The sequence below is a fragment of the Chrysemys picta genome, chromosome 3 (genome assembly GCF_011386835.1).
Source record: "Chrysemys picta bellii isolate R12L10 chromosome 3, ASM1138683v2, whole genome shotgun sequence".
Classification (NCBI taxonomy): domain Eukaryota; kingdom Metazoa; phylum Chordata; order Testudines; family Emydidae; genus Chrysemys; species Chrysemys picta.
Genome location: NC_088793.1, coordinates 162,916,699 through 162,941,017, shown reverse-complemented (window position 1 = coordinate 162,941,017; position 24,319 = coordinate 162,916,699). Strand labels below are relative to the sequence as shown.

The following is a 24,319-nucleotide window of genomic DNA, read 5'->3' as shown; positions in this document are numbered from 1 at the left end:
CTTACAGTTAAGACATTTACAAAACAATAATACTACAAGTATCAGGGGGTAGCCGTGTTAGTCTGTATCCGCAAAAACAACAAGGAGTCCGGTGGCACCTTAAAGACTAACAGATTTATTTGGGCATAAGCTTTCATGGGTAAAAAATCCACTTCAGATGCAAGGTTAATACTACAATTAACACTAGCCTCCTGGTAGCTCAATATACAAGGAAATTACAAGATAAACAGATCTCTCTGGTCAAGAAACAAATAGGAATGAATTATAACTTTACAGACAAATAGCTGATAAAAGGAAATTAAACAAGCAATTTCTGCAGAGGATTTGAAGGATCTAAAACAAACCACTGTGAAAAGTTCATATCCCCCACAAGAAGAAAACAATGAAAAATCATTGTTAGATTATCTTGCACACTAAGCCTTACAAAACAGAAGAGAAAAAAAAAAATCACAAAATGCTGACGGGAATGCCATGGTACAGAGAACCATATTCTATCTTCTGGAAATGTCTAATTGAGAAAAAAGAAAAAAATTCTGCTCTGAAGTCAGAAAAACTGATCAACTGGTATTTCAAGGATACCCTAAATTCCTCAAAGAAGAGTCCTGGGTCAACTGAAGTAAAAAAATATAATTAAGGCCCAAATATTGCTTGTCTTACTTGTATGAACAAGGCAAGCAGGACTTGGCCCTATGCTTTGAAGAAATCCCACTATTAGTAACATTAGTGTGGAAGGATGGAGCAACTGGCACAAAGTGATTAAAAACAAATTACTGAGAACTTTTGAGAAACAGTATATGTATAGCCTTTGTATAACCAAACTAATATTGTCTAAATCTGTAATATTTTGTTATTCTGCAACCTGATGCCCCCTTTTATTGTTTAAGAAAATAATCTGCACTTTCAATAAATCCAATAACCATTTACAAAAAAATATTAACTAAAAAGGGGGATTAAGCTATACTAAATTTAAAATACAATGAAGATGGTTACACATGTGAATTGAAAAGATGGTTTAATATACTTCACCACCAGTACCTTTGATTCATAAATACAGTAATCTGCTTTCTGGTGTATGCCAACATGATAGCCTGGGGGCATTAGCTGCACTTTAAATTACAGGTAGAGTTTTACTGAAATCACACTGTCCAAAGGAAAAGTGAAAAGTTTAAGATTTGTAGGAAATCCTCAGTAGGGAGAAAAAATAATATTGGGCTTTTCACTCTTATTTTGGATTGATAAGAGACACTAAGTCTTTGTTCAGAGAACTATTATCACTATATCCAGCCCTTGTTTTTTAAAACATTCTGGATAAATGTGGGAAGGGCTCCCAGTCTCTTGTGAACTTGTCAGATAGAATACTGAAGAGATTGAGGTATGCAAGATGTACTCAATACCAGTCTTAAAACACAATCTTCCCTAATATTATAGCTTCACATACTAGCCTTTTGAGATAATCAAAAAATTTAATTACACCTCTACCCTGATATAATGCGACCTGATATAACACGGTAAAGCAGCGCTCTGGGGTGGGGGTGGGGGCGGAGGGGCTGCGCGCTCCGGCAGATCAAAGCAAGTTCGATATAATGCGGTTTCACCTATAACGCGGTAAGATTTTTTGGCTCCCGAGACAGCGTTATATCGGGGTAGAGGTGTACTTAAGGTCATTGAGACAGGACACCTTTCCATAACATTTAAGAAGCTGGAAAAAAAAGCTAGACCTCAACTCACTAGGCAGTCTGTTAAAGCAATTTCACCAACCAATGAAATAACTCGTAATGATTACAGAATTTAAACTGATGCAGTTTGGCAAAAAAAATTAATGATGTTTCAGTACCTTGTCTTCCCTCATCATTGGTAAACAAACCAGCATCACTGCTGCTCAGGCTGCTGGATTCACTGTAACAAAGAAAAGAAAGAACAATTGATCTCGCACTTGTAAAATTTTAAAGAGAGGAGTCTGTTCTCAGATAGAACTTAAGCCTGACAAAAATCTGAAAGAAAATAAAATTTTGTTTTTAATCAAACTGCAAATATCCTAGTTCCATTAACTACAGAACATATTATTTTTGTCACATAAAACTACAGGAATCTAATGGGACCCTGACAGTAAGCCAGATGTGACTGCAGCAAGGAGCTGACACAATTGATGCATTTTATCATCTGCTTCCATCAAATACTCACTGCTCCTCTATTGCTATACGATTCAGCTTGATCCCAGAACACCACTGCTCAATAAAATGGGGGGGGAGAGGGTGGAAGATATCTCAAAACAAAAGCAGTCTAAGCCTTTCTTCCAACACATGAAATACAAGAGTCTGGAGAAGGAACTACTGTTCTTAACATTTGCAAATATTCTGGACAATACATTGCTTAAGGATTCACTACAACTATTTTCCTTGGTAAGAAAGAAAAGTTTGCAACAATGACAATCCATTAAATCAAAGTAAAGGTCACCCTGAGAAAAATGAATATGATCAATATGATTATAACAGCAAGAGAGAAAATGCAGGCTATAATTTACTTTTCTGTAACTTCTGATGTGGCCTTAAACAAGATGTCTGTCTATAGGATGGATGCACAGCGCGCGCACACGCACACACACCCTATATATAAAAGTAGAGCTCATGAATGAGGGTGAAGTGTTTTGTTCTCCCTTGGTTGTACACAAGCATCTCACGTTATTGTAAATTAAAAGTGTGTGTCTAAATATTAAACCAGCCTCCTGTGCTTAAACTATAGCACAGACCATGACATTGAGTTTACATCTGGGGTGGAGGTTAAGTGGAGAAATGCTTTTATGTTCTTCAGGGAACTGTATTCTCACAATACTATATATATATATATATTTTTTTTTTTTTTACAGTGAAGTATGGATTAATTTAAAAAAAAATATGTCAGTTCACCTAAAGACATGAAATCAAGAAAAAGGTGTGCATTTCAAATTAATTTTCAATGTAGTATGCTTTTATGCATGTTACGTTAAGGAAAATTAAATACCTTAAGTATTTTCCTATATTATATAGCTTCTCTTCAATATGAAGCAAAATCCACTTCATTTTATATATTTCAACCTAGACACCAACTTATAAGTATTTTTAAAAATATATATTTCATTTTTGGTTTCATTCCTCACACCCATTCTTAAAAGTTAGCTCTAAACCTTACTCCTAAATTAGCTGTTTTAACTGCTTTTTGGTTTAGACATGAATTTGCTTGCTGGGGGGAAAAAAATTGAAATTATTTAGTTTTCCCAATTTCTCTCTCAGAAATTGAAACCAGAATTAGTTTTAGGTTTGGGAAATATCTGACTTCAGCTTCTAGAACTAATTATATGGTTAATTGTTTTTATATCTTCCTTTAGAAGTTCAAACAGGGCTTGAAATTGGGCCTGATGTAGATAGCCAAGCAGCAGTGACTTGCTAATATGTGCAGCTGTCATATTTCTTAAAGATGTGTTCTAAAACTCTGCCATATCTTCTTCTGTATACAGTAACTTCTTACTATATAAGCAGCACTTACAATCTCTGTTATCCCAGTACAGTAAGAGACTTAAGCACTTTACTAAAGATAATGGTCCTCAATACAAAGATGGCAAATCTTATGAGCTATAAAAGTGATCAAGCAGAGCTTGAACCTTGAAATGCTATAAAGCTAAGCAAATCCTAGTGCCTTCTTTTTGCAAAATACCCCTCCTCGCTTAATTCCATCAGACAGTTCTGCATATTTTTACAATTATAAATGTCCTACAACTTTACATCACACATATTCAAAAAAAAAATAACTTTTTTATTAAAGTTTCTAATCTAAATTTTTTTTTTTTTTTTTTAAGTTCAGGAATCATTTCAGCCATTTGAATTTTGGGAAACAAGACCCACAAAAAAAAAAATCTTTTCTTTTTCCCCACCACACACACACACAAGTTCCCATTTTATAAGGGCTTGCGTATACAAACACTTACTGAGTTCATGGCAAGCTGAGGTGTAAGTCTATCCCGTACTATCCTGCAGCCCACTAAGCATCCATGTAGATTGTGCTGCCACACACTAAACGTTCCATCCATAGACAGCTTTGATCCACCCACTTTGAAATGGGACTGGATTAAAGTGCATTAAGGAAATACTTTTAGATAGGTGGAAAGCTTCAACCAAATGGTTAATTCTAAAAAAGAAATGTGATGTAAAGTTGTGGGACATTTAGAATTGCGAAATATACAAAACTGTCTATGGTGGAATTAAAGTGAGGATGGGATACTTTGCAGAAAGAAGAAACTAAGATTTGCTTTATAGTATTTCAAGATTCAAGCTGTGATTGACGATTTTAAAGATCATCAGCAGGGTCTATACAGATATTTACTGCAAAGTAAATTTATACCCCATATTGCCATGAACCAAACTGTTCTTACAGGCAAACCTTAAGAGAATCATACTCATCTCTTCCCTTTAAGTTTGCAATTTGAACTTTGATACTTAAGTAATCTTCACTGAGGCATTTGCTCTTGATCAATTTATATAGAGTGGTGCCATACAATGAAAGTTTTAAGCATTTGAAAACTTCTGCAGAGCACGCTCAATAGACGTAGATTTTTAGCATAACACAATGAAGCCCCTGCCTCTGTTGGGGCATCATACTATAGGCACAGGGACTGCTGCTGGGAGAATTGTAAATGTGGAAGATGTGTCCCATTGAAATATACACACAGGAAAATCATCCAGAAAACAAAGCCTTCATATGTGGACAAATTAAAATTGGCATGGCAGACTTCATAACTCTGGATTCTAGAGTTCAAATGTGACTCAGCGGTATTACTGAAGCCATGAATCTTACTAAGATGTTTTCAGTAATTTACCTCTTTGTGCCTAGCACACAGTTTTAGAAAGACATTTTTATGTCTGCCAATGCTTTCAGAACACAATAGTAGCACAGAGGCTTGCTAATATGTTTCTTGTTCCTCTTGTGGGATAAAGTGATAGAATCATATAGTAGTACAATGCATTTAATGGGCACCATCAAGCTGAAGTCTAGCCAACTGAAAATTAGAGTTAAAAGTAGTTTGAGTACTCCATATGCCTCTGAATCTCCTTGTCAGATTTTGTGGTTTTGCAGTCACATTTTCATCTTTTTTTTTTTTTTTTTTAAAGAAAAAAAAGTTTCCCTACCCCCTGTTGCTGTGTTAAAGACACACAAACAGGTGAAAATGGCAAAATTGACTGTAAATTGCTGACAAATGACAACATAAACAAACTGCAAACAGAGAAAGTTTTCTCTGAAACTATAAGGACCTTAGCTGTTACAGTATTATTAAGTAAAGTATTTCCAGAAAAGAGCATGTTTTTTAAACTGATAGTGTCCCCCTGAAGCAGAAGAATAGATGACAAGTGGAATCCATAAGGGATAGTCATTTTTGTACTTGAAATCAGCAAGCTGCCCTTTTTTGGGTGTTTGGAGGATTTTCCCCTGACCTTGGTTCCCTCCACCCAAACACTGGATACATGAGTTTTGTACTGAAGTATTTTTACCCTCCTCTGGCACAAGACATTTTAAAAAGTGTTAAAATTTAACAAAAAAATGTATGAGTACAGGACAAACATGATGGAATCTGAAAGCGTTCCAGACACAAAGGCCCCAACAAGACCTACTTCTGGTCCAATACAAGTATGAAGACACTATGAAATTCAGTTTCTTTTCAGTGGCAAGGTGACTCAGGATTCCTGTTGTGATTTAAAAACTGTCTACAGTTCTCAGAAAACAGATGGAAAGAGTATAAAAAGCAACTTCTATAAATACTAGCCCCCTTATTGTTTTCTGAATAATTGGAATCAGTAACTTACCAATACTGTTATGCTACTAAATAAGTGACCTCTCTTCTTGCCCTAGCCTAGAACCTATGCATGCCATCGCTACAGCACACCTAAACTATGGCCAACAAGCAAAAGAGTCAATGCAGTTTATAGATAAGACTCCTACAACAAATGAGGAACACTGTTGCTGTCTAGCCTCTAGATTGCCAGAATGTATGTCTTAAATAGGAGTTGCCCTGCTCACAGTTCTGCATTCAGAACCAAACACACTGGATAAACATGATCAGGATCATCAGACCCTGCAGGTAACATCACTTGGTGGAAAATGACACCTTACTGTGTTGTCAAAATAGTACTTTGGAAACAATTACTATTGTGGTATGCCTGCTGTCTGGAATAGACTGATGAGGCATACTGCCAAAAGGTCATCATTATCCCATTTTTCTAATGGCAAGCTCAGGTGTTTCTGAACTATAAATTGGTTTTTGCATTTTGTAAGTGATGTGCATTCTTGGCAACCTATAGACTTTTTATGCCCATGACACACAGACTGTCTAATGTGTGTATCCATATACTGTACTGATAATCTTCTGATGAATACCAGCAACAACCAAAACACCAGCGCCTATAAGTTGGAAAATCTAAGCTATTTAATTACCTTGTGTGTGATTAAGTGCTAGTTCAAATACCATGCATAATACAATAATGTAACATTTAAGTCATTTTTAAATCCCTGTTTTCTTGGTCTTAATATTGAAACAATTAGTATAAATTTTCTTCAATATTTCAGTACATTAATTGTTTCCTTTGAACTTTCTCTGCCACCCATCAGATTTCCTCTGAATGAATTGCTATAATTTAACATTATACAACATGTTTGAAGTAGCAGTATTCTAGTATTTCTGGATCAGGAAAGACCCCTAACATTAACTGCTTAAAACATACTGCTATTGACTGCATTTTAATTTTGGAATAAAGAAAACAAGACGTATCAATACCTACACCACTACAGTAGTAATATAAGAATTTTGTTTCAATCGATAGAAAAAGAAAAAACAATCAATCACCTGTCACTCATGTTCTCATCTGAACCCTTTTGCTCCTCATACTCCATTTTGTCCTTATTTGCCTGGTTCGCTTCTTCACTCTCTATAACCACTCCTTCATCCAAGATTTCTGGTCCTTGCCTAGTTGTAGCTAGTTTTCTTTTTTTCACTTTGCTCTTGGCAAATTCTTGATGTTGGTAAGATCTATTATCATTATCCATTTCTTGATCTCTGCTGTTATCCTGTTGTTGGGTCAAAGTTAGTGTATTCGTGACTTCTGACGGTGGATCTATTGCCATGCGTTTCACCTTTCTCCTCCTACGCAGGGTCCTGTTTCCTAAATTGTCAAGAGCCAAATCAGACTCATGCCACAGAGGTCTTTTGCCTCTAATGTTATTTAAATTTGAAGAAGGCCTGCGTTTAGCAACCAACAGCTGATCATCAGAGTCACTGTGGTCTTTCTTATTAGTAGTATGATTCTCTCTATAGTCCTTGCTTGGTTCTTCTAGACTGGAATCAGAACCTTCACTTAAACAGTGACTAGTCTCCCAAGGATGATGAGTGGTAAATGAACGTCTTTTTCGTCCTCTCCTTTTTCTTGCCTGGCGTTTTAGAAGACAAGACACGCTGCGAGAGTGATCTCCAGTATCAGCAAAACCTCCTCTGGCTTGCTCTGAACTTTCTTCCAGTGCTGAGACCAGATCATGAACTAGTTCCTCCATAGTCCTACTGAAATGCCTACATATGCAGAGAAAAAACAAAAACAAAACCGATTACAATGTGCATCAATTTCAGCAGTATGTTTTCATATACCAATACCATTATAGTGTCAAAGACCGTCTTATGATCAGCACTTTTAATGCCGTTGTAGTTCTACAGAAAGTTGTCTTCTAAATCAGCCAATACTACAACACACTTATGAGGAGGCTTTCCCTTTATAATGTCACTCTCTCTCCTAACTTCCATCTTAACAACAACAGCCCCTTCAATTTTTGGCAGTCCTCCTAATATTGCTTTTATTTACGGATATTTCATCTCAACATCATAGTTTTCAGGGGGTTAATCTGTCAGCTGTGAAGACTGGCAAAACCTGTCAATATACAACTAGAAGCAAGTGAGCACATTTTAAATGATCTACAAAGTAGGAAATTGAATATACATTTTTTTCTCCTTTATAGTATATTATTAGGTACAACTTTAAAAGTTGTCATTAGAATAAAATGTTTGGGACACTCTGTATCTCAGGGGAACACCCTGCACTCCCATGTTCATCCTTATAATACGATTGTGTGGTATCCAATGCAAAGTTTGTCATGTCGGGTGTCTTCGGAAGGCTCATGATGCACTGAGCATTGTTATTGTAGTAATGTTATAGTAACGTTAGAGGTTGTAATTTCATGTATATAGTTATGAGGCTGAAAATGTGTCCTCGTGGTTTAAAACAAGCCCAGGCAAAACTCTGCAGGAACAGAGGGGCAGTTTACACCTCATCAGGGCATGAATGGGACAAACCCAGCCCAACCTCACAGAAACAAAGACACTGGCGTAGGCAGCAACAAAGGACCTGTTGGACTCTGGAGTGAGTCACCCCCCTTCCCTTGGTCAGTTTGGGACTAGGATGAAGTAATGCTCACTTGACCCTGAAGGGAGAGGGGAAGGGTGCCGGGGGCAAAGCCAAGAGGGAAGAAAGGACATGATAAAGGGGAGAGACTTTGCCATGCTCGCTCTCCTCTGCCACCTCCATCTACAGACACCACCACCAAGTGACTGAAGCGCTGATCAAAGGGGAGAGCCTGGCTGAAGGGCAACCAGCCAGCCTGTGATGAAAATGTTTGTAAGGGCACTGAAAGTGTTAAGATCAGCTTAGAATATGTTTTGCTTTTATTTCATTTGACCAAATCTCACTTGTTGTGCTTTGACTTATAATCACTTAAAATCTATCTTTTATAGTTAATAAATCTGTTTGTTTATTCTACCTGAAGCAGTGTGTTTGGTTTGAAGCGTGTCAAAGACTCCCCTTGGGATAACAAGCCTGGTACAGATCAATTTCTTTGTTAAACTGACAAACTCATATAAACTTGCAACGTCCAGTGGGCATAACTGGACACTGCAAGTTGGAGGTTCCTAGGGTTGTGTCTGGGACCGGAGATATTGGCTAGTGTCATTCAGTTGCACTATCAAAGCAGTGGCTAGCCAAAAGTGCTCACTCACATTCTGGGAGAAGCTTACATGCTAGAAGTTGAGCATGAACAGCCCAGGAGTGAAGGTTCTCACAGCAAAGCAGGGTAGGGCTGGCTCCCAGAGTCAAGGATTGGAGTGACCTAGCAGATTACTGGTTCAAATAATACCAGGAGAACGTCACAATGTTGTCACAAGATAATTGTCTCTTGATGCTACCTAAATGCCAAGATAAATCTGAAACACTAATTTTTTGATTATGTAAGATTAATAGTGACTAATTGTCTTCCCAAAAGACTGATATCTATTTGATCTTTAAAAATATTGATTCACTAAAGTGACAGTAAGTTGAGAGAACCTTCCCCCTAAATGAAATTCTAGAAGATTAAAGGCAAAGTTGTCCTTTCTGATCTACACACTCAATCAGTAGGAATAGCACAACTTTATGAGAAAACAGACTATCTGACTAAGAGGCATCATGCAGATATGAGGAAAGAATTTTACTCTGCACCACAGCTCACATCACTTCACTAGCATTAAAAAACCATGTCTGGCCCATGACAACTGCTTCAGACTCGCGGGGCTTGCTCGGGCTACAGGGCTGTTTCATTGCAGTGTAGACTTCTGGGCTCAGACCGAGCTCTGGGACCCTCCCACCTCACAGGGTCTTAAAGCCTGGGCTCCAGCCCAAGCCCAAAAGTCTACACAGGGTTCCGCAGCCTGGGAGCCTGAGTCAGCTGGCACAGGCCAGCCACGGGTATCTAACTGCAATGTAGACATACCTATATTTATCAGCAAGTATACTTCAATAGGCTCACACATGTGTGTACTTGAGTAAAAAAAAAAAAAAAAAAACCAATAAGATTTACTGCAGAACACCCAGGTGAAGGAATCAAAACAAATTGATCAGACTGACACCAAAGTAATTAGCCTCCTTTCTTCTAGTGCTCACTACTGTGTTAGCGCAAGAACATTGATCAATAAATTGTGTAGGTGAGTGTCCAGAAGAAAGCTGTTCATATAGTTTTAGAACAGGACAAAAGGAGACATGAGTCAGCCATTTTCTACCAACATCAGCAGGTTGCAAATGGAGACAGACTTTAGTCATACAGCACACAAAAGTTTCCCCTACTCACTCACCCATCACTGACCCCAGGCCTAAAGGTGCTAAGCAGGATGATCCAATGGTTACACACCAACATGAGGCAGGATACCTGAGCTCTCTTTCCTGCTCTGCCTGTGACTTGTTGTATAATCCTGGACAACTCACTTAACTCATTGTCTCTCAGTTTCCCTATATAAAATGGGAATACTACCACCTTCTTAAATTTCTTGAGTTCTATGGACCAAGAGTACTAGGTGAATTCTAATTTAGTTATGAAAAAATTCAAATTCACCATTAAATGTTTTACCTACAAGGAGACGTCTCTTGAACTGTGCTGTTATTTTCAGTAATTTCAGAAGTAATTGAAGAAAATAATTTGTGCCAGCTGTAAGACACATCACCATAATCATAAAGACAGAGTAGTACAGTCTACTATCTCAATTTTGATAAATACATGATGCCAAACTGTACGTATGTTTATTTTCAACTCTTTTTCTATGCCTGCTATAATGACTGAACTCTTATTCCTGTCATTCCTTGACATAATCAGGCATTTCCCGTGCCTCTTGCTAATTACAAGCAACACCTTCGCAGCACCTTCCAGGAATGTGCACCTTTCTGGCACTCACCTTTGAGCAAGAAACACAAATCAGGTTCCTTCTCCTTAATCCTTCTGGCTCTCACAAGAAATCATTTTCCTTGCTTTTGAGAAATAACTACAGTAGATATCAGTGAAAGAGGTAGTCGTGCAAATAAAGCATTGTTTATCGAAAAATTCAGACAGATTAAAGTAACTGGTAGCCAATCAAATCTACAGATTGGCTGACAGCCTAGTTATACAGGAAAATCTTGGAATAGGTCCATTTTTAGATTTGATAATTTTCTCTATTTCTGCCATCTTCTCCTTCTCTCCCTTTCTCGTGACTTGTCTACACTACACATTTTAGCCAACACTATGGCTGTAGTAATGTAAACCATGACTTGCACCACAGCAGCTTACACCAGTTTCAAAGAAATGCAAGTCACAGTTTGCACCAATACGGGTATATCAGTGACTATTAAAAAAAAAAAAATACACAGAGAAAACCCAGTGTAGAGAAGGCCTTAGCATATGAGCACATTTGGCCTTACCTACATGGGAAGAAATGGTTTGGTTGTTTGTCAGGGTAGGGTGGGTTTTTAAGTTTTCAGTCAAGTTAGCTTAATGTGACAGGACAGCCCCCTTAACACCTGTGAAGATAACTTCATATCTTTTCAGGCTCACAAAATAAAAAAGAGGTGTTGAGCTGCATCTTCACAGATATTAAGGGGGTTTTCAAAGTGTTTTAACTTGGCATGAGGGGAGCCTCAGGGTACAACACTGCCTTTTTTTTTTTTTTTTTTTTTTTAATTTCTCGTCAGCACATAGGCAGTTATAAATCAAGTTCAGCACTTAGAAAAAAAAATTATCACTGTCCCATCTTTGGCATAATAGTCACTATATTCAACATTTGATAAAATTCAAAATACGTAGGTTGGCAAAAGACTGCTTATCAAGAACATAACGCACTTCAGTGCAACCTTTGTTCCTTGTTGCATAACACTTGATTAGAATACTGTCTATTTACAGAGCTTTTATTCCCTGGCCTAGACCAAAGTGTTAGGCCCTGTCTACACTGGCAAGTTTCTGCGCAGTAAAGCTGCTTTCTGCGTTGTAACTCCCGAGGTGTACACACTGCCAAGTCATTTAGCGCGCAGAAACTGCGCAGTTGCAGCGCTGTAAAAAAAAAAAACACCCCAACGAGAGTGCCAGTGTAGACACCCTGGTCGATTACAGCGCTGTGATTGGCCTCTAGGAGGTGTACCCACAATGCGTGTTCTTGCCTCTCTGGTCATTGGTTTGAACTCTACTGTCCTGCCCTCAAGTGACTAACGGTCATCCCCACTCCGTAAATTCCTTTGGAATTTTGAAAGTGCCCTTCCTGTTTGCTCGGAGACGCGTGCAGTGGTCTCAGCACATCTTTCCATGTGGCCATGTCTGCTCCACGCATCAGGCGATCCCTCGCTTGGAGCAATGCTGAGCTGCTGGATCTCATCAGCACTTGGGGAGAGGAGACTGTCCAGTCCCACCTGCGCTCAAGCCATAGGAGTTATGATACCTATGGACAGATTTCACGATGCATGACTGAAAGGGGCCATGAATGGGACACACTGCAGTGCAGGGTCAAAGTGAAGGAGCTGCAGAACGCCTACCACAAAGCGCAGGAGGCAAACCGCTGCTCTGGTGCTGCACCCACGAACTGCCAGTTCTACACAGAGCTGGACACAATACTCGGTGGCGACCCCACCTCCACTGCGAAGGCCACTGTGAAGACTTCGGCGGCTCGAGAGCCAGGAGAAGGAAATCTTGAACGAGGATGTGGAGGGGGACCAAGAGGCAGAGGATGACTTGGAGGAGGTCAGAGACGCATGCAGCCAGAAGCTCTTTTCTACCTCAGAGGAGGCTAGCCAGTCACAGCTGTTGAATCTTGGCAAAGCACAAACAGGACAAGAGGAACCTGGTAAGCGGATTTGATTTTGGAAATCGCTGAGGTGAGTTGTTGGGGGCAGGAGGGTTGCAGAAAGCAGGCTTATCTCTGTATGATGCACATACCACCACCACCACCACCACATGCTTAGTCTGAGCGGCGGAACAGGCTGTTGATTGACTCCCTCAGTCAGTTAGTGACAGGTATGTGAATAGTGGTTGTGTTTTAAATCACTGAATCAGTGTTCTCTTTGTTGCAAACAATACTGCTTTGGTAAAATGTTGCATTTTGGCTTCACAGAGATGACCTTGGGAGCCCAGCCTCCCTCTTTGTTATTGCTGGCTGAACGGCTGCGCAGAATTAGAAAGCGGCCACGAAGAACTAAAGGGACTTTCTGTGTGATGTCATGATGCACTCCACGGCCGAAAACCAAAAATCGAAGGAGTGGCGGGACAGCGAGAAGAGGGACCGAAAGGAGAATGTGGCGCACCAGAATGAAGCCACGGAGTGGCTCTTAAATGTTATGGATTGCCAAGCGGTCATGCTCCAGGTGCTACTAGCACTTCAAATTGAGCAGCTTCACGCCCACCCTCCCCTGCAGCCGCTGTTGCAAAACTCTTTACCATGCATCCCCAGACACCACCAACACACTCTTATCAACCTTCTGCCTCTAGTCTGTACCCGCTGCACTCCAATCTTGCCCTGTCACAGTCCAGCCCTGCGGACTCCCTGTACCCACTGCACTCAACACCTGTCCCTCTGTAGTTTAGCCCTGCTGAAGTACAGTACCTGCTGCACTGTACTCCAAAGGACAAAGTTGGATATGAACCCTGGAGATTCACAAATCTTTAACCGTCCTGAGACCCCACCTCCTCCTGGGACTCTTCCTTCCCTCATCCCCAGCGCTGATTTTTTTTTTGTCTCGTCCAGTTGTTGTTTTTTAATAAAAGAATTGTTTTGGTTTGAAAGTAATCTTTATTCCATCAACTGAAAGCAAACAGAGCCCTGCAAAACAACAAGCAATTTTCTTAAACCTTCACAGTGCATTGTCTGCACCAATCACAATCACCTCCTAGCATTATAAGTGCTGCACTCCCAAGCATAGCAATAAATATTAGTGGCTTTCAGCTTCAAATTGCTGCCTCAAGGCATCCCTGATTCTTATGGCCCCACGCTGCGCCCCTCTAATAGCCCTGGTCTTTGGCTGTTGAAATTCAGCCTCCAGGTGCTGAGCCTCAGTGGTCCAGCCCTGAATGAAACTTTCACCCTTCCCTTCACAAATATTATGGAGTGTACAGCACGTGGCTATAAACATAGGAATATTGTCATTGGCAGGTCCAGCCTCCCATATAGTCAGCGCCAGCGGGCCTTTAAATGGCCAAAAGCACACTCAACCGTCATTCTGCGCTTGTTGTTGAACCGCTCCTTGCTGCTGTCAAGGTTCCTCGTGTATGGCTTCATAAGTCATAGCATTAAAGGGTAGGCAGGGTCTCCCAGGATCACAATGGGCATTTCGACTTCCCCTACAGTGATCTTCTGGTCCGGGAAGAAAGTCTCTGCTTGCAGCTTCCTGAACAGGCCAATGTTCCAAAAGATGCATGTGTCATGCACCTTTCTGGACCAGTCTGCGTTAATGTCCATGAAATGCCCATGGTGATCCACAAGCGCCTGGAGAACCATAGAGAAATACCCCTTCCGATGATTGTACTCGATGGCTAGATTGTCTTGTGCCAGAATTGGAATATGGATGCTATCTATCGCCCCTCCTCAGTTAGGGAAGCCCATTTGTGCAAAGCCATTCACAATGTGACGCACATTGCCCAGAGTCACGGTCTTTCGGAGAAGGATGCGATTAATGGCCCTGCACACTTCCATCAACACGAGTCCAACCGTCAACTTGGTTAGTGACCGATCGGCTTCCACAGTGCAATTGCCAGGTGCTTCTCCAATAGCAGGGCAGCTCTCATTCTCGTGTCCTTGCATTGCAGGGCTGGGGTGAGCTCATCACACAGTCCCATGAATGTGGCTCTCCTCATTCGAAAGTTTTGCAGCCTCTGCTCTCATCCCAGACGTGCATGATGATGTGATCCCACCACTCAGTGCCTGTTTCCCGAACCCAAAAGCAGTGTTCCACTCTGGTCATCACCTCTGTGAATGCCACATGCAATCTCGTGTCATAGCTAGTACGGGTAGTGAGATGAATGTCGAACTGCTTTTGCCTTTGTAGTTTAAGGAATAACTTCACAGCCACTCATGACGTGTTGGTCAGAGCAAGCAGCATACTGGTCAACCGTGCGGGATCCGTTCCTGCAGACTGAAGAGGCAGAGCACGCAGTACACAAACCATTGAAACTTGGCACTAAATGCGGATGGAAGTACGGGGATTGCAGAGATGTGAAGCAATGCATCACAGGGCATTGGGACAGGACTCAGGATGCCTCGCGACCACCTCTGTCTTCCCACAACTCTTAGCAGCAGAAGAGGAAGAGATGCTCTGTGGTATAGCTGCCCAGCGTGCACCACTCTGAATACCATTGCAAGTGCCACAAGTATGAACACGCTATTGCACAGGCAGCTGCCAGTGTGAACATTTAACAGCAGTTTCCCTTCAGCGCTCTCTGAGCAGCGCTGTAACTCCTGGCGCTGTAACTCTGCCAGTGCAGACATAACCTTAGTATCTCACTGTGTTCCACCACACCTCTGAGGATTTGGCCTTCCCTTACTTATGGCTTTTCTACATGGGGAAACTGACTGGCAGTAATAGGAGTAAAATCACACCACTATAGCTATGCTGGTATAATTCCCCATGTGCACACACTAGTTTATTCCAAAATAGAGTGTCCACATGGGGAGGTATAACCAGTGATGAGCTGCCAGAATGTTAATAACCAGTTCCCTACTGTGTCTTCGGCGGCACTTCACTCACTCCAGGATTTCGGCGGCGGGTCTTTCAGTCCCGCTGAAGACCCGGAGCGAGTGAATGACCCGCCGCCGATGTGCTGCCGCTGACCCAGTAGGGAACCAGTTATTAAGTGCCACCTGGTGAGTACAAGCCCGAGATCCCCCCACCCTAACTGCCCCCCAGAGCCCCAGGCCCTACCCAACTTGCCCCGCTCCCTGTCCCCTGATTGCCCCGACCCCATCCACCACCACCCTGACAGACCCCCAGAACTCCCACGTCTACCGAACCCCCCCGTTCCTCGTCCCTTGACCACCCCCCCCACAGAACCTCTGTCCCTCCAACTGCTCCCTGCCCCTTATCCAACCTCTCCCCCCAGCCCCGGCCCAGCCCCCTTACCATGCTGCTCAGGGTAGAGCGTATGGATGCCGTGCGACCTACTGGAGCTTGCAGCCCCACCCCCAAAGCGGCAGGAGCTGCAGGGCTGCCCAGGAGCAGTCCAGAGCGCTGGCACCAGGCTCTGCGAAAGGGGGGATGGTGGGGGAGGGGTCAGGGGAGCCTCCCCAGCCGGGAGCTCAGGCGGGCCGGACAGGACGGTCCCGCGGGTCGCAGTTTGCCCACCCCTTTAACGACCAGTTGGTGCGAACAGGTGCGAACCAGCTCCAGCTCACCACTGGGTATAATGGCACAGGTATAGAAGTATAATTATATCTCTATAGTTTTGCTGGTCAATCTCCCTGGGTAGACAAGCTCTCACAGTCCTAGTGAATGCTAATTAGACTTCTAATATCATTGTCTGAAGTTTCAAATAGGAACCCCTACCTGTTACATACTTTAAGTTATCATATTTCTCTATACCTATTGATACAAGTATGATTTGTAATGGACTGTGCCCATTCATAGCAGAAAACTCATCTGAAGGGAACATGCTTAGGAAATCAATGAGAAATTTTCAAAAAGCATCGGGCAATAAGGTTCTCAATTCCCATTGTAAATCAAGTTTTATGAGTCTCATGTGCTCCTGCACATGACAAGTACTCAGTAGTCAGCAATTAACTGACAAGTACTCTTTTCCCCGTATATAAATCTTTTAATTGATCCTAATACACCTCTGACTGAACAGAAGAAAATTCACCCAGCCTCGTCTACACAACAATTACAACATGGCCTTAACCTACCTGCCTTACAATACCAAATGCGTTTGTTTGGCATGTGTAGACCAGATCAACTCGTACTACAGACCTTTCAGCATGTTCACTTAGTATGATTACATGATTACTTGTTCTTGTCAAATCAAAGTCTATGCTGCATGTTTAGAATACAAACCAAGTTATAATTGAATTTCCCAGCCTGTTTTTTACTGTAGTGTACACAGAGCTCACTTCAAGATTTTGCCACTCTTGAAAACCCAAGAAAGTACATTTGATTTATTTTAACAGTTGTCTCTTTTCTCTTTTGTATGAATTACGGAATGGGAGTAGAAACTAGAAAGTTTAGTCTAACTGCTTCTATTTATTTATAGTGAGAAACCACTTTTAACATTCTGCAGTGTTTTTCCAGCAAGTTAATACTTATCAGCATATCCCTTTTTTGGCTTTTTATTTTGTGGACTCCTGACAGTCAATCTTATACTTTGCAGGTGGGAATGAATTCTTTTTACTGAAGTATTATCCAAAGGCTGGCCCAAAAGAGACATTTAGAAATGTGTGTTTCTGGAACAGGTTGAAAAGTTAACAATGAATTACAACTGTCAACAGCAAATACAGAGTGCATTCAGTCAGAAAAGATAAAGTTCAGGAATGTTAATAATATGGAATATACAGCATAACACAAGCTGGACCTTCCCCAAAATATTTTTAATATATAACCCATAGTTCAGTATGCCTAACATTAGACTGTAAAAACACGGTTACAGCAACTGTCCACAGCCAGTGACAAAAACCATTTCTTCTCTCACAGATGATATTGCTGCACTAACAGTGTAGTTTGCCTCCAGTGACCCACACATTTATCTAAAACAATTTTAATGGAGTTTACTAAATGTTGACCCCTTTCCTCTCTATTCACTATCAGAAACAAACCATACTCTTTCCAAGATAAATAAAAGCAGCTACAATATATGTACATCACTTCAACATCAAAATACTTCCGTGTCCAATACTATTAAAACTACCATTACACTTTTTAAAAAAAAAAAATCAAGGCCTTTTACATGAAATATCATGTTTGACACTACTTGTTAAAGAAAATAAGAACTATCATTGCTGTTTTTAAGATATGGACGTAAATGAAGTGAAATAAAGTGCAGCAACAAAAACTTGATACAAAGACCTCATTAATTGTCCAGGTAAGAGCTACTTCAACCATTAGACAATGTTTATATGCTGGAATGACAAAATCATTATCAGAATAATCAAAGAGCCAAACAGTGTCCAAAACACAAGCTTTCCCTAAATGGTGGTGTGTACTGATAAGATATCTGAGAAACACTCAACTAAGATATAGACTCTGCCATCCAGAGTAAGCAAAACACATTGCTGAAACAGACTAAGGAGGTATGATGGAATTATCTTGAATTCTCCATATTACTATCTTTTTTAGAACTCTAATGTTTCAAGAAGCTTAAAGGTATGGCTTCCGCAGAAGGTCAAGTACTATATCATGAGAAATTAATTTTCTTTGGTTCCTTAATATTACAAATGTTACTAAAATAGATTTCCATTGAAGCACAGCTTCCTGGATAACCTATGTACAGAGGAATGAAGGGCGAATAGTTTTGAGGTGTAGTCCAAAGTATATTTAGCAGACCTCCAGAGCTGGCAAACTATAATTCAAAAAGATAACTAGATTTTGGATTCTTCTCTCTATACCAAACTGTTCTGGGCAATCTCTTTGGGCCAGTATAGCCAACTTCCATAAAACCCTGCACTTACAATCAAGGTTAGCATTATGGCTTGATCATTCAGTAGTAGTTAGTAACAATTATAACCTGCCTCTTTAAAAGAAAGGGACCGTAGTATGTTATCACTCATAAAAGTAAAATAGAGGACATACAATCTATTAGTTATCAGTGTGAAATATGTAAAAGCAGCAAAGAGTCCTGTGGCACCTTATACAGCAGGGGTCGGCAAAGTTCGGCACGCGGCTTGCCAGGGTAAACGAGAAGCGGCGCGGGTGAGCGATATGCTGGCCGCGGCTTCTCACCGCCTTCATTGGCCCGCCGCGATCGTCTGAACCTGCCGCGTCAGCAGGTAAATAAAACTGGCCCGGCCCGCCAGGGTGCTTACCCTGGCGAGCCGCCTGCCGAACGTTGCCAACCCCTGTTATAGACTAACAGACGTATCAGAGCATGAGCTTTCGTGGGTGAATACCCACTTCGTCGGATGTGAAATATGTTACTGTGCTGTCTCAGAGTGCCAATTCTTTCAGGATATACATTATTTCATGACTCCTGTGAATAGCAAATATAATTTTCACAGAATTTTTGGGAAACTATTTACAACAGTAAGATAACAAAACTTTTAATTAGAGGTATTTCACTTGGTTTTGCCTTTGAAACATCTCTCTTTGGCTCAAAAGTTTGAGTACAATATCTTATTTTTGTCCAATTAAAAGAAAACTACTTTGGTACACTTTTCCTCCAAGACCACTGTGTGTGTGTGTGTGTAATATGCTACACACACACACACATGCACACACACGCACCCCCAGAATAAATATCTGTGTAACCTGGTCACCACTAGAGGTGGAAGCTCTACCATCATTTGTTTTCCTAGCTTGGAACCTTCCTTGTTATTCTTCCTCTAACCTTTAACTCCATTCTAAACCAACACTAAACTTTTCCAACAATTCCTTGATTAATTTAGAACAAAAACTGCTGAGCAGTTTTAGTGGTATAGTAGTATAAAATCTCAAGAATTTTAATAATAATGCTGTTTCCATGAAGAGACCGGAAAGGAGCCACAAGACATATGGCCCCCATCCTACAATCCTGGTTTACACTAACAGATCTGATTATAACAGTGGGACTGTAGCATCCTTGTGTTCATTTCCAGTCTTTGTAATGAACCTTTAAAGGTTTTCTTTGGTTGTTTTGAAACTAACTTATTTTCTGAATGATACAAAAAAGTGAAAAGTGTGTAAGGAAAGGAAAACTTTATGTACCCAATGCAAAGTTAACAACACAAGAATCTTAACACTTCTTAATCAACGTTTGGTGTAGTGGTCACATAAAATTTCCCACACCTCAAGCTTCCTCTTAACTCAATGCAAAGAAAGGTTTACATGATGGTTGCACAATGTTTTCTACCAGGATGCTTCTAACATTTAATGCAGAAAACCATGGGCCAGTACATGAAGTTTTCATTAGCAACCCAGTATAAAATTCTATAATGCTCCAGTTGTCGTTGGATCTTCAACACCTTCTCATAATATTGGTGATATCAGCAGTCTGCATTCTCAGTTTGGACTGTGGACATTATTCATTTTAGGGAGAGTTTTTTATTGGACCAACTTCCGTTGGCGAACGTGACAAGCTTTCAAGCTGTTTGCTGCGCAAAAGCTTGTCACTTTTGCCAACAGAAGTTAGTCCAATTAAAAAAAAAAAATTACCTCATTCACCTCATCTCTCTAATTTCCTGAGACCAACATAGTTACAACAACACTGCAAAGAACTATGCATTTTGTCTGTCAATTGGCTGTTTGTCCCATCTTCTTTCTATCCCTCTCTGGTCTTCTACTGCCAATGGAACACTTTCAACCCTTCATGGCCCTCTAGCCTTCCCTCCCACTTTCCCTTTCTTCCCCACTCATACATATACCACTCTTCCCTTTCTTTCCTTTTCTACTTCCTTTGTCAAATTCCCCTTACGCCACTCCAACAATAAAAGTAAATTATTTGGAACTACTACGTCAGAACTATCCGGTGGGAACACATGACTGCTGTGCTTTTCTTTTCTGACTATTGTTTGCAATGCCCACTTGTTGAGTCTTGTTTCAGATAAAACTTAAGGTGTTCAGGGCAGAGAACATGTCTAAATGTGTATTTACAATGCAGCTATCACAAAGGAACCAGGCCCTTCAGGTTCTAATACAATATAAACAACACGTTTGAGGTGATGGGGTTTTATCTTCTGGTCTGGGAGCAGCAAATCCTTTTGCACACAGCCCACTGTTCACCCATAAAATAGCAGGTGACTGAAAGGTGAAAGACCTCATGTGACAAATCTGCCAATAGTTCATGTCTTCAATCCCCTTTATAAGGCTATCATCAATAATTTGGCAGTAACCAGCAGCCACACTGTCCGATGGGCAAAAGGGGAGGGAGAGGGTTCAGAAAGGAGAACGGAGACGTTTGGTAAAAGAGAGGAGAAATGAGTCTCTACGGCAGAGCAAGGGCGTAGTTTGGGGACGGGCAGCGGGGCGTTGCTCCCTCAAACGGCAAACCCCCGCAAGGCACGGAATTTGCTTCCTCCATGCATGCCCCATTCTCCTGACTGGAGACCCCCCCCCCCAATATAGAAGTCAAACTACGCCTAAGCGGCAACGTTTTTAAATAAAATACCTGCCACCTGGCACCAGATGCTCTGGAGACGTGTGGGTATGAACCCCAAGGAGGAGTCACTCGTGGCAGGAACGAGATAGCAGCGTCTAGAGGGAGCAACTCCAGAGACCGGGAATCCAGCCCGCGGCCCAACCCCACAATCTCCCCCCAGCCCCAGGAAGCTCTCGCTCAGCGCACTGTGGCCCCACCGGGAAAGCTTCTACCTCCAAACCAAGGAGCTGCCGCCGACACCACCACCCCCCTCCGGCCAGCCGGCCACCTTCGCCCCCGTCCAGCCCGGCCTCACCAGCTCTTTCTCGCCGCCTGAGCTCGGGTCGGGTTGGGCTCAGCGACCCGGAACATGAACCCGGCGCCTCCCCCGGCCGCTCCCCGGGGAAGCTGATGCCGCTTCGCAGAGACTCGGGGAGGCGGCCGAAGCCGGGCGAGCGAGAAGGGGTGTCGGGATCGCTCTTTGCCCGCGCCTCACTCCCCCATGCTAGGAGCCCGGAAGCGGCTACAGCACCGGCAGGAAGTAGGGCCCAACCATCCCTCCTGCCTTCCCCGCCCGCGGTCCGCTGCCGGGAGGGAGCTCGGATGGTACGGCCCATAGCTCCGGGTCTCGCTCACCACTATCCCCAGCACTCCACCGTGTCCTACCTTCTCCCCCACCCCGGCCGGCGGGGCCTGTAGGGAGGAATTACCTCCCCCTCAGCCATGTGGTACGGTCTGGTTGCCATGGTGACGGCCTGTACACCATCAGGGCAGGGGGAACATGGCCACTTTGGCCAGGCTGCAAGGGAGGCTGCCAGGCCAGAGGGAGGAATATTTCCATAGGAACAGGTAACGGGCCCGCTGCCCCCGCCCCCGTGGCTCTGTATTGGCCTCACAGCACTTCCCTTCTGGGGAGGAGCACTGGTAAGAGCCAGGCCAGGGCACTGGGATGGGACACAGGTTCTCCAAATGATGGTTCACCTTGCGAGATCACCCCCATGGCACGTCCCCAGGTCACCACATTGCACCAGCGCAGTGTTGCATTGTCACTGGGACATTGCCATGTCCAGTTAGCACTCTCAGATCACTGTCAGTGCTTAATAGTTATATTCCCCGAGCACCCTTAAACCCCAATTAGAATCAGGACCCCCTGGGGCTAGGCACAGAATAAAAGGAGGTCTGTGTCCCAAAGAGCGTACAGTTATCATGCCATGTGAAAATGTTGCCATATTACCGCACTGCAACATTATATCAAAATGTTGCGGGACAGGGGTGGGGGGTAATAGGCGCCTATATAAGAAAAAGACCCAAAAATCGGGACTGTCCCTATAAAATCGGGACATCTGGTCACCCTACGCTAGCATCGTGGCACAACAAAATATCATTCTTCTGGGGGAACACTTTTTTGTGACTTAGTGTTTCATAAGCTCAGACAATGATTCTCAGGGCAATCCCTTGTAGAAACCAAAGGCAATAGTAATTCTGCTTATTAAGGAGAGTGTTGTTATACCACAAAAATGGTGTCCCAAATTCTTCACTAAAATAATATATATAACTAACAGCTCTAAATTAGCATCCACTTCTGGAGTTTCCTGAGCATTTTATACAACACACTATTTAAATGGTAAGGTCCGTAGAGAAGAGAATAATGTCTCATCCAGAGCTAAGCAAAATATTGGTGCTTAAATAGTTACCTATTTTGTCAAGGGATTTCATAGGGGCCACTATGACAATCTATTCTGACTTCCAGTACAACAGGGGCTATAAAACCTCACCCAGTAATTTCAGCCTCAAGCCCATAATTTCTATTTGAGCTATCACTATTTTTTAGAAAGATATCCGGTCTTGTGATGGAGAATCCATTATGTCCCTAGATAAATTGGTGCAATGGTTAATAAGCGTCACTGTTTAAAAAATGTGCTTTATTTCTAGTCTGAATTTGTCTAGCTTCAGCTTCCAACCATTGGATCTTATTATGCCTTTTTCCTCTAAATTAAAAAGTCGTCTACTATCTGTACTCTCTCCCCTGTGTAGGTGCTTGTACACTGTGATCAAGTTACCTCTTAATGTTTCCTTGGATAAACTAAATAGAGTGAGCTGCTTAAATCTCTCACTATACGGCCTATTTTTCAAATCTCAAATAATTCTTGTAGCTCTTTTCCGAAACCTTTCCAATTTGTCAATATGTTTTCTGAAGTGTGGATACCAGAACAGGACACAGTATTCCACTCATGGTCTCCCTAATGCCATATACAGAGATAATACCACCTCCCTATTCCTGATAAAGAGAGGTATGGAAAGGACAGTCCTTTACTTGCTAAAGGACAGTGTGTCAGTGGCAAGCCTGGAATAGAGTCCAGAATCCTGACTTGCAGTTCAAGCTGTAACCTCTGGACACACCGCTCGCACACCTAAGTAGACAATTTATGTGCTTCTTACAGCTATAGCCAATTAAAAATGCAAAAACAGTCACCCATATTTGTGTTTTTGACACATATATTTAAAATATAAAAGGGACACGGAATTAATTATGTCCATCTCTTTGAGATTTTTAATAGGTGACAATAATATCAGACTTGTGTAATTTGCTGTGTTTGCTAAATATATTGATATGCTAATTACCTTGTGTGGCTTCGATACACTCCTATTTTCTCTAAGAATTTCACAATTAAATCACTTTTGCAGATTCAGATAATAAAAGAGTCAGTAATAATTATATTGACTAGTGCCATAATATTGTGAGTTGAAATCAGTTTTGGGTGAAGTTATTCTCAATGTAGTCCATGTTCAAAATACATTGTATGTGTATATGCAAAACACTGTAGGTAATGAAAGTGCATTAAATAACATTTATTTTGTGTCTGCCTTGGTTTCATGTTATTGAAAGTTACTTGGAAGCATAAGTCACAGTAAATGTTTGTGAATGGAGTAAAGATAACCCTTGACATTCAAACTGAATGTGCAGTTTGAAAGGTGAAAACCAAACCCTAGCTCCAATTGTTATCTTTCTAGTGTTGGCAAGGGCTCTTCACTACCAAAAGATAAACATTACAAGAGAAAATAGAACAAAAGATACAGTAACTTTCAAGAGACATACGGAGCCATCAAACCAGATCTAGTACAATGGTGACAAGAAAGAGTGGAAGAGTAATATCTGTCCGATATGAAGATGTAAAGAAGAAATTACCAACTAGTACAATAAATTACATACCAACAGAACAGATCACTTTCAAAGAGCAAAACCTTATTGCAA

General features: G+C 41.7%; 2 protein-coding genes across 10 annotated transcripts in view; one reads left to right on the top strand and one right to left on the bottom strand.

Annotated features, from left to right (window-relative positions):
* Positions 1-21,860, bottom strand: part of GPATCH2 (G-patch domain containing 2) — a 180,706-nt gene extending 158,846 nt beyond the window's left edge. For 2 of the 5 annotated variants that reach the window (XR_010599872.1, XM_005288745.5), the window contains exons 1-3: positions 21,383-21,515; positions 6,866-7,582; positions 1,835-1,896 (exon numbers count right to left, since the gene is read on the bottom strand). Coding sequence is in view for 4 of the 5 variants with exons in the window: in XM_005288745.5 (XP_005288802.2) it covers positions 1,835-1,896; positions 6,866-7,582; positions 21,383-21,438 (835 nt within the window). In the remaining variant the exon portion in view is untranslated. Of the gene's footprint in view, positions 1-1,834; positions 1,897-6,865; positions 7,583-21,096; positions 21,516-21,702 lie in introns of those variants that run through there. The other 3 variants (XM_005288744.5, XM_065589430.1, XM_042850198.2) reach the window with 3 other exon arrangements.
* Positions 21,534-24,319, top strand: part of SPATA17 (spermatogenesis associated 17) — a 175,355-nt gene continuing 172,569 nt past the window's right edge. For 3 of the 5 annotated variants that reach the window (XM_005288739.5, XM_005288740.4, XM_065589433.1), the window contains exon 1: positions 21,787-21,915. In XM_005288739.5, coding sequence (XP_005288796.2) covers positions 21,848-21,915 — 68 coding nt within the window. In that variant the 5' untranslated portion in view covers positions 21,787-21,847. Of the gene's footprint in view, positions 21,673-21,786; positions 21,991-24,319 lie in introns of those variants that run through there. The other 2 variants (XM_065589431.1, XM_005288742.5) reach the window with 2 other exon arrangements.